This window comes from Chrysochloris asiatica, unplaced genomic scaffold, assembly GCF_000296735.1.
Source record: "Chrysochloris asiatica unplaced genomic scaffold, ChrAsi1.0 scaffold00006, whole genome shotgun sequence".
Classification (NCBI taxonomy): Eukaryota; Metazoa; Chordata; class Mammalia; order Afrosoricida; family Chrysochloridae; genus Chrysochloris; species Chrysochloris asiatica.
The window spans coordinates 24,631,065-24,643,349 of record NW_006408524.1 but is presented as its reverse complement, the minus strand read 5'-3'; the positions used below and the strand labels follow the sequence as shown (position 1 = coordinate 24,643,349).

Below are 12,285 nucleotides of genomic sequence, written 5' to 3'. Positions count from 1 at the left end.
TAACAATGTCTTCAGTCTAAAATGGATCAAACATGTGATCAAGATGTATTGATAATTATTGGTGATTGGAATACAAAGGTTAGAAACAAAGAGGAAGGATCAGTAGCTGGAAAATATGGCCTTGGTGATAGAAATAAAGCTGGAGATTCCATGATAGAATTTTTGGTTTTTGCAAAACCAGTGACTTATTCATTGCAAATACCTTTTAAAAGCAACATAAAAGGCAACTATACACATGGATCTCACAAGGTGGAATACATAGGAATCAAATTGACTACATCTGTGGCTAGAGACGGTAGAAAAGCTCAGTATCATCAGCCAAAACAAGGTCACAGACAGACAGTGGAATTGCTCATAAGACCTTCAATTGCTCATAAGCAAATTCAGGCTGAAGCTGAAGAAAATTAAAACAAGTCCATGACAGCCAAAAATATGACCTTGAACATATTCCACCTGAATTTAGAGACCATCTCAAGAACAGATTTGATGCACTAACTAATGACCGAATACTAAATGAGTTGTGGGATGACGTTAAGAATATCAGACAGGAAGAAAGCGAAGAATCATTAAAAACCCAAAAAAGAAAGAAAAGACCACAATGGATGTCAGAAGAGACTCTGAAACTTGCTCTCCAGCTTAGAGATGCTAAAGCAAATGGAAGAAATGAGGAGCCAAAGTGCTATACAGAAAATTCCCAAGGGCAGATTGAGAAGACAAAGTCAAGTATTATAATGAAATGTGCAAAGACCCAAAGTTAGAAAATCAAAAGGTAAGAACATGCTCACCATTTCTTAACCTAAAAGAACTGATGGAAAAAAATTCAAGCCTCAACTTGAAATATTGAAGGATTTTATGGGCAAAATATTGAAAGCATTAAAAGAAGATGGGAGGAATACACAGAGTCACTGTAATCAAAAAGAAATGGTTGATGTTCTTTTGATAGCAAATGATCAAGAACTAATGGTACTAAAGAAAGAAGTCCAAGCTACACTGAAGATATTGGCAAAAAACAAGTCTCCAGGAATTAAAGGAATGCACATTGATAAAGCTCTGGAGGCACTCATTTATTTGTGCCAAGAAATTTGGAAATCAGCTACCTGGCCAACTAATTGGAAGATATTCATATTTGTGCCCATTTCAAAGAGACATGACCCAATAAAATGCAGAAATCATCGAACAATATCATTAATATCACATGCAAGTAAAATTAAGCTGAAGATAATTTAAAAATGGCTGCAACAGTACATTGTCAAGGAACTGCCAAAGGTTCAAGCCAGATTCAAATGAGGATGTGGAATGATGGATATCATTGCAGACATCTGATGGATCTGAGCTGAAAGCAGAGAATACCAGAAATGTGGTTACTTGTGGTTTATTAACTATGCAAAGGCTTTCTACTGTGTGGGTCATGATAAACTATGGATAACATTGTAAAGAATGGTATTCCAGAACACTTCATTATGCTCATGAGGAACCTGTACATAAACTAAGAGACAATCTTTATAAAGAACAAGGCGATGCTGAATGTTTTAAAATCAGGAAAGATGTGTGCCAGGGTTGTGTTCTTTCACCAAACTTTTTCAATCTTTATGGTGATCAAGTAATCCAAGAAGCTGGATTATCTGAAGAAGAATGTGGTATCAGGATTAGAGGAAGACTCATTAACAACATGTGATATGCAGATGATACAACCTTGCTTGCTCAAAGTGAAGAGGACTTAAAATACTTACAGAGGAAGATCAAAGACTCAAGCCTCAATGTAAAGAAAACAAAAATCCTCACAACTGGAACAATAAATAACATTATGATAAGTGGAAAATGAAGATGTAAAAAATGTCATTTTGTTTTGATCCACAATCAACACTCATGGAAGAAGCAGTCAAGAAATCAAATGACGCATTGTATTATGCAAATCTATTGTACAAGAGCTTATAACATATTCAAGAGCAAAGATATCAATTTGAGGACTAAGTGGGCCTGATCCAAGCCATGATAGTTCCAATATCCTTATATGCATGTGAAAGTTGGGGAATTAATAAGGAAGACCATAGAAGAATTGATGCATTTGAGTTATGGTGTTGCAGAAGAAATTATGGACTGCCAGAAGAACAAACAAATCTGTGTTGGTAGAAGTGCTGCCAAATGTTCCTTAACAGCCAGGATGGCAAGACTTCATCTCTCATAATCTCATGAGGGACCAGTTCCTAGAGAAGGACATCATGCTTGGCAAAGTGAAGGGTCAATGAAAAGGAGGAATATTGCACACCGATGTTCATTGCAGCACTATTTGCAATAGCAAAAAGATGGAGACAACCTAAATGCCCATCATAAACAAATATTGTTATAAACACACAATGGAAAGCTATGCAACACTGAAGAATAATAAATCTGTGAAATACCTCATAACATGGATGAACCTGGAGGGCATTATGCTAAGTAAAATTAGTTACTAACAAAAGGCCAAATCTTGTATGAGAGCACTATTGTAAAACTCAAGAACAAAGAGTCAGCATATGACCTTGAACACAAAAAAATAGAAAACTCAAGAGCATGTCTTCATATTGTTTCAACAACAACAACAACAAAACATTCTTTGTTGGTTGCCAGGACCGGGAGGGAAGGGACAGTAATTGGGTTATTGCTGTTTGGTGCTGTCAAGTCGGTTCTGACTCTTTGGAAAGATTACAGAAAACCTGCCTAGGATTTCTGAGGCGTGGTTGGTGGAGTTGAACCACTGACCTTGCAGGTCAAATTGACTTTGCAGTTCAGTGCTTATCCTACAGTGCCACACCATATGTTAACTAGTGACCAGAAAGACAATATACAAGAAAAGGAGCTTGAAAGAAGAATGATGACTTATAAAAAAATGTTTTTGTTGTTATAAGTAACTACAGGTATATTTTTATTTTTTTTTAAATAATATCTACTGAGACACTGCATAAAACTTTTATAGATTGGCATTTTGGTGTCAGCCTCTCTGACAGTGTTTCCGGTTCAGACCGTACAACTAATGACATCACTGCTCATAGTGACAGAATGCAACAGAGTCAACCTGCCCCGTAGGGTTTGCTACACTAAGATGAGTCTCTCTGCTCTTGTAGATTTAAAAAAGTCTCAGAAAGGATTCTAGCTATACGCTGGCAACAACTTCCATCTCTTGTATTCTCTGAAAATCTTTCCCTGAATATATTTTGCCTCTACCCTGCACAAAGATGTCAGCTTGAGGACTAAGGTGTTCCCGACCCAAGCCATGGTATTTTCAATAACCACATATTCATGTGAAAGCTAGACAGTGAATAAGGAAGACCGTAGAAGAATTGATGGTTTTGAGTTATGCCGTTGGAGGAGAATATTGAAAGTGCTGTGGGCTGCCAAAAGAACCAACACGATTCATGTTGGAAGAAGTGCAGCCAGAGTGCTTCTTGGTGGCCAGGATGACCAAACTTCATCTCTCATACTTCAGACATATTGTCAGGAGGGACCAGTCGCTAGAGAAGGATATCACATTTGGTAAGGTGGAGGGTCCGAGAAAAAGAGGAAGACCCCCAGCGAGATGGATTGGCTAAGTGGCAGCATCAATGGGCTCAAGCGTGGCAACAATTGTGAGGTTGCCCCAGGATCGGGCAGTGTTTCGTTCTGTTGTGCATAGGGTCGCTCTGAGTCAGTACCGACTCAATGGTACCTAACAACAACAACATAGAGCCAGAACCCACTCGACAGCTGTTAACAACAGCAACAACAGTCTTCATGGACCCATATCTCCAGATTTGTCTCTTGCAGAGGTGCTGGGTGGGTTTTAACTGTCAACCTTTTGGTTAGGAGCCCAGTGCAACCAAGGCTCCATCTGTAATAAAGATGACTGTCTAGAAAACCCTACGAGCAGAAACCAACTTGGCAGCACAGTGGGTAAGGGCTTAGCTACTAACTAAAAGGTAGGCAGCTCAAACCCACCAGGTGCTCTGCAGAAGAAAGATGTGGAAATTTACTTTCATAAAGATTTTTGGTGTTGTTAAGTGCCGTCGAGTCGGTTCCAACTTATAGCCACCCTGTATAGGATTTCCAAGGAGCAACTAGTGAGGTGAACTGCTGGCTTTGCTGTTCAAATGACCTTGCAGTCTAGCACATTAACCCACGGTGCCACACCAGGACTCCCATAAAGATTACAGGCTTGAAAACTCTATGGCACAATCATAACGTATCCTAAAGAGTTGCTATGAGTCGAAATAGACTTAGCAACAAGTGATCCAATCAGATCTCTGCTTTAGATCACTGGTCCTGGTGGCAGTGTGGAGAATAGGCTGGAGGGGAGCAAGGCGGAAGTTAGAAGTGCATTGCATTAGTCAGAGTGAGAGGTGGCAAGAGTTCAACTGGGCAGTGCTGATGGAGAGGAAGGAGGATTGGCCCAGGAGAAAAATCAGCCACCTGTCATGCCCAGTCATGCCCCCAGGTAGACAAAATCAAATCAGGGACAGGGAGATGCTGGGCTTCTAAAGGATGCCCTGGGTAAAAGCAGAACGGAGGGCTTCCCCAGCGAGCCTAGGGCCAGCTGGTACACACAAAGGAAAGGTGCTGAGCTCTGCAAAGGTAAATTCAGTGCTCAGCAAAAGGCATTTCTAGTGCATTCGACAGTGAAAGGCCTCAAACATGTGTTTTTAATGATTCCCAAGCTGCTAACAGTTAACATCGTTAATGACCTGTGGAGAGCTCCAATTCATGGGTGAGGGCTACCTGCAAACAAACCTTGGTTCTCACTTTTCCAGTATGTAAAGTGAGCCTGTTTGGGCTCTTTCCTTCTTTTTTTTGAAATGTACATTCTGGACTGTTTTGGGGGGTTCTTTTAAAAAACTTTTATTGTGGATTGAGTGAAGGTTTACAGACAAGATCATCAGCTTTACATTGAACAAATCATGCACTTTGTTTCATCTTGAGGACTACTATCCCCTCATGCAATAACAGTTACCCCACTTGCTCCTTGTGGCTCCTATGTCCATACCACCACCTTCCTTAGGAAAATGTTGTCCATTTGATTTTGAATGATTGACCATTCCATGGTGAATTTGCCTTACGGTGTTGTTGTCCCCCTGTATGTCTATCTACTGCGTGGTTGAATATCGGGCCACGAGGGTGAGTTCCTTTCCAGACCTGAAGGGGGACCAAGGACCATAGTCTTGGATTCCTCCAGGCTCTTTCTGACCAGCAAACCCACTTTTTGTTTTATAATAATTTTGAGTTTTGTTCCACATTTCTTCCATTCCATCCGAGACCCTCTAATGTGATCCTTTTCAGAGCAGTTGATCGTGGTAGCCAGGTACTGTCTAGTTCTACTGGTCTCAGAATCTTGGATTCTGATGTTCAAATTGGTTCCAAGCCTCTTCAATTCTTATCACTCTTCTTTCTTCCACATATGGTGAGACCAATAGCTGCAACTTACATGGCTGCTCATGAGCTGTTAAGATCCCAGACGCTACTCACCAAGTAGGATGCAGGACATAGTCTTTGTGGACTATGTTATGTCAGTTGACCCTGGTGTCTCCTGAGACTATGGCCTTAGCCCCACGCCTAGCAACTCATTGCCTTAAGATATTTGATAATATCCAAGAAGTTTTCATCATTTTACCACATTCACAGTTGTGTTTGCAGGAAAGGTAAATACCCATGTACAAATATCCTCATATATGTGTGTGTGTGTGTGTATGTATATATCCCACTCTTTCTACCTAACCCATTCAGCCTATATCTCAGTCCATGTATCTACGCACAGAACACTGTTGTTCCAAGGTTGTGCTGTTGTTGTCAAGTACTATCGAGTTGGTTCTGACTCAGCGACCCTGTATAGGGTTTCCAAAGAGCAGCTGGTGAGTTTGAACCACTGACCTTGAGGTTCAAATTGACTTTGAGGGCGAGTGCTTAGCCTCTGATGCCACACCAGGACTCCTCCAAGGTTGTGTATGTGTCACTATTTCCCTGTATCCTCACCTCCCTGTGTCTTCACCTATCTTTGTCATTCCTCTGTCACCCTCCCTCATTTATAGATGGCACTTCCCCTTCTTGTATATTACTCTCCACATCACCCGAGCTATTCTGTGTCTACCCTGTAGCCAGTGAATTACTCTCCCTTCCCTCTTACCTCTGGTATCCATCAAATAATCATTCTTTTAGTATGAAAAACTTTTCTTTAAGTTTTTACAATGATGTTCTCATATAATATTTGCACTCAACATACTGTCCTCCAGATTCTTCCAGGTTATGAGGTGGTTAGCAGCTTCATCTTTATTCTTCAGCGTTGCATAGTATTCCATTGTGTGCATTTACCAAAGTTTGTTTATTCATTTCTCCACTGATGGCCATTTAGGCTGTCTCCCTCTTTTTGTTATTGTGAATAGTGCTGAAATAAACATTGGTGTGCTTTTATATATATACTCATGTCCTAGCTCGTATTTCTCTATTAAGTAGAGTGATTTCTGGGTCATATAGTATTTCTATTTCCAACTTTCTGAGAAAGCTCCATACTGGTTTCCAGAGTGGTTGAGCCATTTTATAGTCCCACCACAATGTTAGAGGGTCCCAGTCTCTCCACACCCATGCCAGCATTTGTGGGTGTATTTTTTTCAGTCTTTGTTATTAATGCTGGGATGAGATAGTGTCTTATTGCTGTTTTGATTTGCATCTCTCTAATGGAAAATGGTCATGAACATTTCTTCATATGTTTGTTGGCTGTCAGATTCTGTGGTAGCATGTGCCCGCACATACATTCTCATACATTTGTTCTTGTGTGCAAATGAGCAAGTTAGGTCATTTCAAAATCATCTTTTCTCCACAGTGCACAGACCACCATTTTCCCTCCCTACTTCAAATCACCTTGCTAAGGCCAGGAAATTTAGTGGCACACATGAAGTTTCCATTTAAAATCAGTTATTACTTCTAAATTAATTCCACAAGACAACACCCAATATCCTTGTTCATGGATCATTTTAGGCTGGATGGGGTGATGTGGTGTGGAAGTGTCTGCTTGTGACTTCCAGATGCAAGATGTAGCCTCCTGCTTGCCCTTCAAACTCCTCCCTTACTACATGAAGGAGTTCCTATTTCTCAGCCTTACCAAACTCACAATGCACCCAACCTGCCTTTTCTCACCTGGGGCTGTGGCACATGTCATTCTTCTTTATTGATATAGCCTTTGTGTACGGCAGCACCATGTTGCCACCACCCTTCTTTTTTCGGGGGGCGGGGAGGTTTCTATCCATATTGCCCGCCCCCTCACCTACAGCTTGATTTAAAACAACCTACATTTATTATCTTACAGTTTTATGGATCAAAAGCCTAATGTGGGTCTCACCAGGCTAAATTCAAAGTGCCACCAGGGCTATATTCCTTGCTATAGGTTTCGTAGAAAATCCATTTCTTGCCTTTTCTACTTGGTTGGTCTTATCACTTATTTGCAAATGTTCTTTGTGTATTACTGATACTGATTTTTGTGTGTGTGTGTGTGTGTCTTTTATATACATTACATTATATTTTCTCTCTGTCCACCACTTGCCTTTTTTAAAACATATTTTATTGTGCTTGGTAAAAGTTTACATAGCAAATTTGATTCTTCTTCAACAGTCATGCATAAATTGCTCTGAGACATTGCTAACTATTCCCACAAAGTATCTTCACATTTCCACCTGCCTGCCTCATTTCCATCCATCCCTGGTTAGAACAGTGAGTGATGGTAGCTAGGTACTGTCGAGGTCTTGGGACCTCAGTCCAGAAGAGGCTGTGGTTTGCATGGGCCATTCATCCTATTGTTGTTGTTGTTGTTATGTGCCATCGAGTCGGTTCCGACCCATAGCGACCCTGTATAGGGTGCTTCTTTGGTTTCACTCTCCTCTGCTCCAGGTGGGAAGAGACCAACAGTTTTGGCCACTAGCAAGCTTTTAAGACTATGCAAAGGCTTTTGACTATGGGGATCATGACAAACTATGGATAACGTTGTGAAGAATGGATATTCCAGAACAGTTCATTGTGCTCACAAGGAACCTGTACATAGACTAAGAGGCAGTCATTCAAACAGAACTGGGGATACCAAGTGGTTTGAAATCCGGAAAGGTGTGCTTATCTATATGCTGAGGAAATAATCTGAGAAACTAGATTATATGAAGAAGTAAGTACGTGCCAGGATTGGATAAAGACTCATTAACCTGTGATATGCTAATGATCCACTGATACAACCTTGCTTGCTGGAAACAAAGAGGACTTAAAATACTGATGAAGATCAGATTACCAAAACTTCCAGGAAGCATAAAGCATATGCTCTACCAAAAGCAAATCAAGAAAGAGGGTAACAAGAGAGTAAGAAAAACAACCCAACAAAGGATTCTATACATAAGAGAGGATGTTAGAATAATGGGTAGAAAACTGTGAGCGCTGGATCCTGATCCACCAGAGCAGAAAGTAAATGGATAATCTCTTTAACTGAAAAAGAAAGAAAAAAATATTTTAGTTTAGAAATAAACAGGGAAATAACAGGAGACACAGCTAACAAGATTAAAAGGAAATCCTTTGAGAAACAAGAATTGAGAGAGAGAATTAGGTAGAAAAGGGATTACTATTTTTCTGTATAAATCTTGAAGTATTATTTGACTTTAAAAATAAGCACGTGTATTGCTTTTTATGTAAATTGAATTTAAAATGGCAAAACGGCTATTAATAAGCCAGAAATCTTTTGTAAACGGTGCATAAAAATAGTCCTTCTCCCTCACAGTTAGAAGTATCTTTCAGGGAAGAAAGCAAGCCCGCAAGCCCCTCTGATTTGTCTTTCTTCCTTTGCAAATGTTTTTTGAGAGTCCATTCTTGGGAGTCCATCAATCTGCCAATTAGAAGGAAATGCAAGAGAAACAGAAGGAATCATGACTGCAAGGAAACAGTTTCTATCCCATAAAATTATAGCCTTTACCAAATTAGAATAAACCTGTCAAGATAATGTTTAACTATCTTGATGTAAAAATCAAAATGGTGTGACTTCAACTGTCAAACACACTTCCACCTTGTCTGCAACAAAGTGCTCCCTCAGGAAATCATAGAATTCAAGTTACATTTGCATTTTGGAGAAATGTAACTGTCCTGCCTCAGCAGGACATGTGACCCCAGGGAGCCTGCCTTTTCTAAAGCTGTCCCATGCACTCAGTAGAATGGCTGTTCCATCAGACTGGGTGGGTGCTACTCAGGCAAAAAAAACAGAGTCAAATATCATTGTATCTACCTTACTGATGAATAGCATAAAATAAAATATCTAGCTCCTCCATTTGGAAAAGAGGCAGTTTTCTGTGGCTTCTCACATTTGCTAGAACTTTACAAGCATGTATCCCCCAAACCGCCAGATGAGATAAATTGGTACAATACTAGTTATTTTTATGTGCTACCTCATCCTTTATACAAAGTATCTTAGATCACTTTAAAGTGAGAGGGTAGAGAGGAGAGTGTAATTTATAGAACCTAAGGGACCCAGGCTAATACTGCAGAAGCAGGGAATGACCACTAAGGGTTCTGGGAAAGGAAGGAAGGCTGAGTTGGATGCACACTGCACTTGCAGCCCCTTTCAGAGAAAGGAGAGAGGCATTGTAGTCCTTGTCACTCTTCAGCTTTGCAGTTGAGGAGCTCATGATAAAGGGAAGATCAGAACTGAAAGATATAAATAAACATCAACATCAAGGGTGGGGTGATTCAAAATTTTTATTCCTAATAATTTCTTGTTTTAATCAGCTTTGTTAAGATACAATTCACATACATAAATGTATCTGTGTAAATCATACGAAGACTTCATTTTGTTCTGATCAACCATCAACATCATGAAAGCAGCAGTCAAGAAATTAAATGGCGTATTGCATTAGGCAAATCTGCTACACAAGACCTCCTTAAAGTGTTCAAGAGAAAAGATGTTAGTTTAAGGAATAAGGTGCACCTGACCCAAGCAATGGTATTTTCAATAACCTCATATGCATGTGCAAGTTGGACATTGAGTAAGGAAGACTATAGAAGAATTGATGCATTTGAGTTATGGTGTTGGAGGAGAATTTTGACAGTACCATGGACTGCCAAATGAACAAACCAGTCTGTGTTGGAAGAAGTACAGCTAGAGTGTTCCTTAAGTCAGGATGATCAGACTTCATACTTTGGACATATTGTCAGGAGGGACCAGTCCCTGGAGAAGGACGCCATGTTAGGTTAAGATAAAGGGTCAGAGAAAAAGAGGAAGACCCCCACCGTGATGGATTGGCATAGTAGCTGCTGTGATGGGCTCAAATGTAGCAATGATTGTGAGGTTGCACAGGACTAGGTAGCGTTTTGTTCTATTATGGATAGGGTCGGTACCAACTCCATGACACCTAACAACAATAACAAAGCTTACAATTCAGGGGTCTGTAGTATATTTAGAGTTTTGCAGCCATCACCACACTCAATTTAAAGTAATTTTCATCACCCCCATCCCAAAGGAAACCTCAAACTCATTAGCAATTACTCTTATTCTCCTTCGCTCCCCACAACAAACCTATTCAACACATTCAGACATAGACCTAGAAAACCACTAATCTGCTTCCTGTGTCTATAGATTTGCCTATTTGGGACATTTCATATAAATGGAATCATACAATGTATGTTTTTTTATGACTGGTTTCTTTCACATGTTGTTATTACCTGCCTTCGAGTCGCTTCTGACTCATAGTGACCCTGTATATGATTTCTAAGGAACAGCTGGTTGGTTTGAGCTGCTGACCTGTGGTTCGAAGTCCAGTGCTGATCCTACAGTGCCACATGTTTTCAAGGTTCATCCTGTGTGAGAACTTCATTTACTTTTATTATTGAATAACATCCCATTGCATGGATATGTATTTTATGTTTTCATTCATCAGTTGCTGAACACTCGGGGTTGTTTCATCTTTTGGGTTATTACATTTCAAAATGTTGTGAGCATTCATGTATAAGGTTTGTATGGACACATGATTTCATCTCTGTTGGGCAGACCCTTAGGAGTGAAATTGCTCCATCATTTGATAACTCTGTTGAACCTTTGGAGGAGCTGGCAAACTGTTTTCCAAAGTGGCTTACTATGTATCATTCCCACCAGCCATGTGTGAAGGCTCCAATTGCTCCACAGCTTCATCAACACTTGTTAATATTTGTCATTTTATTATAGTCACTCTTATGAGTCAGAAGTATTATCTCATTATCCCAAGAATTTCTTATTTCAACTTTGCTCCTTTGTTCTTATAATTTGTGGGGTTTAGTAGCCAGTATCTGTTTCATTAACATTTCAGAATGTAAAGGAAAAAGATCAACAAAAAAATCTTGAGTTTTGGTGTACCTTTTAAAGTTATCTAAGGACTCGAATACTTGAAAGAAAAAATTGAAAGCATAAGCACAGATATTCAATAAAACACAATTATTGCTATTTAATAATACCTACTGAGGACACGGCGTCCTGGTGTGGCGCTGTGGGTTAATGCGCTGGACTGCAAAGTCAGTTTGAACTTCAAGGTCAGCGGTTCAAGCTCGCCAGGTGCTCCTTAGAAACCCTATACTTTAGGATTTGCTATGAGTCGGAAGCAAATTGACTACACTTAACAACAACAACAACTAGGGACACACTGCAACAATACATGGCACTGAACATTCCTCCCACAACCCTCTCTATTCAGCTGGGTTCGATAATACATTGTAATGACACATAGAGCTCAGACACCATACTCAGAGTTATGGGTTTATTGTTGTTGTTGTTAGGTGCCATCGAGTTGGTACCGACTCATAGCAACCTTATGCACAGCAGAACAAAACACTGCCCAATCCTGGGCCAACCTCACTATCATTGCCACGTTTGAGTCCATCGATGATGCCACTTTGTCAATCCATCTCACTAGGGGTCTTCCTCTTTTTCTCTGACCCTCCACCTTACCAAACATGATATCCTTCTCGAGCAACTGGTCCCTCCTGACACTATGTCCGAAGTATGAGAGGCGAAGTCTGGCCATCCTGGCCTCCAAGGAGCACTCTGGCTATACTTCTTCTTCCAACACAGTTCTGTTGGTTCTTTTGGCAGCCCGTGGCACTTTCAATATTCTCCTCCAACACCATAACTCAAAAGCATCAATTCTACAGTCTTCCCTATTCACTGTCCAGCTTTCGCATGCATAAGAGGTTATTGAAAATATCATGTTTTGGGTTAGCTATACCTTAGTCCTCAAGCTGACATCTTTGTTCTTCAACACTTTAAAAAGGGCTTGTGCAGTAGATTTGCCTAATGCAATA

General features: G+C 40.2%; 1 protein-coding gene across 1 annotated transcript in view; it reads right to left on the bottom strand.

Moving 5' to 3' along the window:
• The window catches only part of LOC102834872 (histone H3.3 type 2-like), a 10,275-nt gene extending 3,031 nt beyond the window's left edge, over nucleotides 1-7,244 (bottom strand). Inside the window, exon 1 of the mRNA XM_006832277.1 lies at nucleotides 7,135-7,244. Within this exon, the coding sequence (XP_006832340.1) occupies nucleotides 7,135-7,244 (110 nt within the window). The remainder of the gene's footprint in view (nucleotides 1-7,134) is intronic.
• Nucleotides 7,245-12,285: the final 5,041 nt, after the last annotated feature.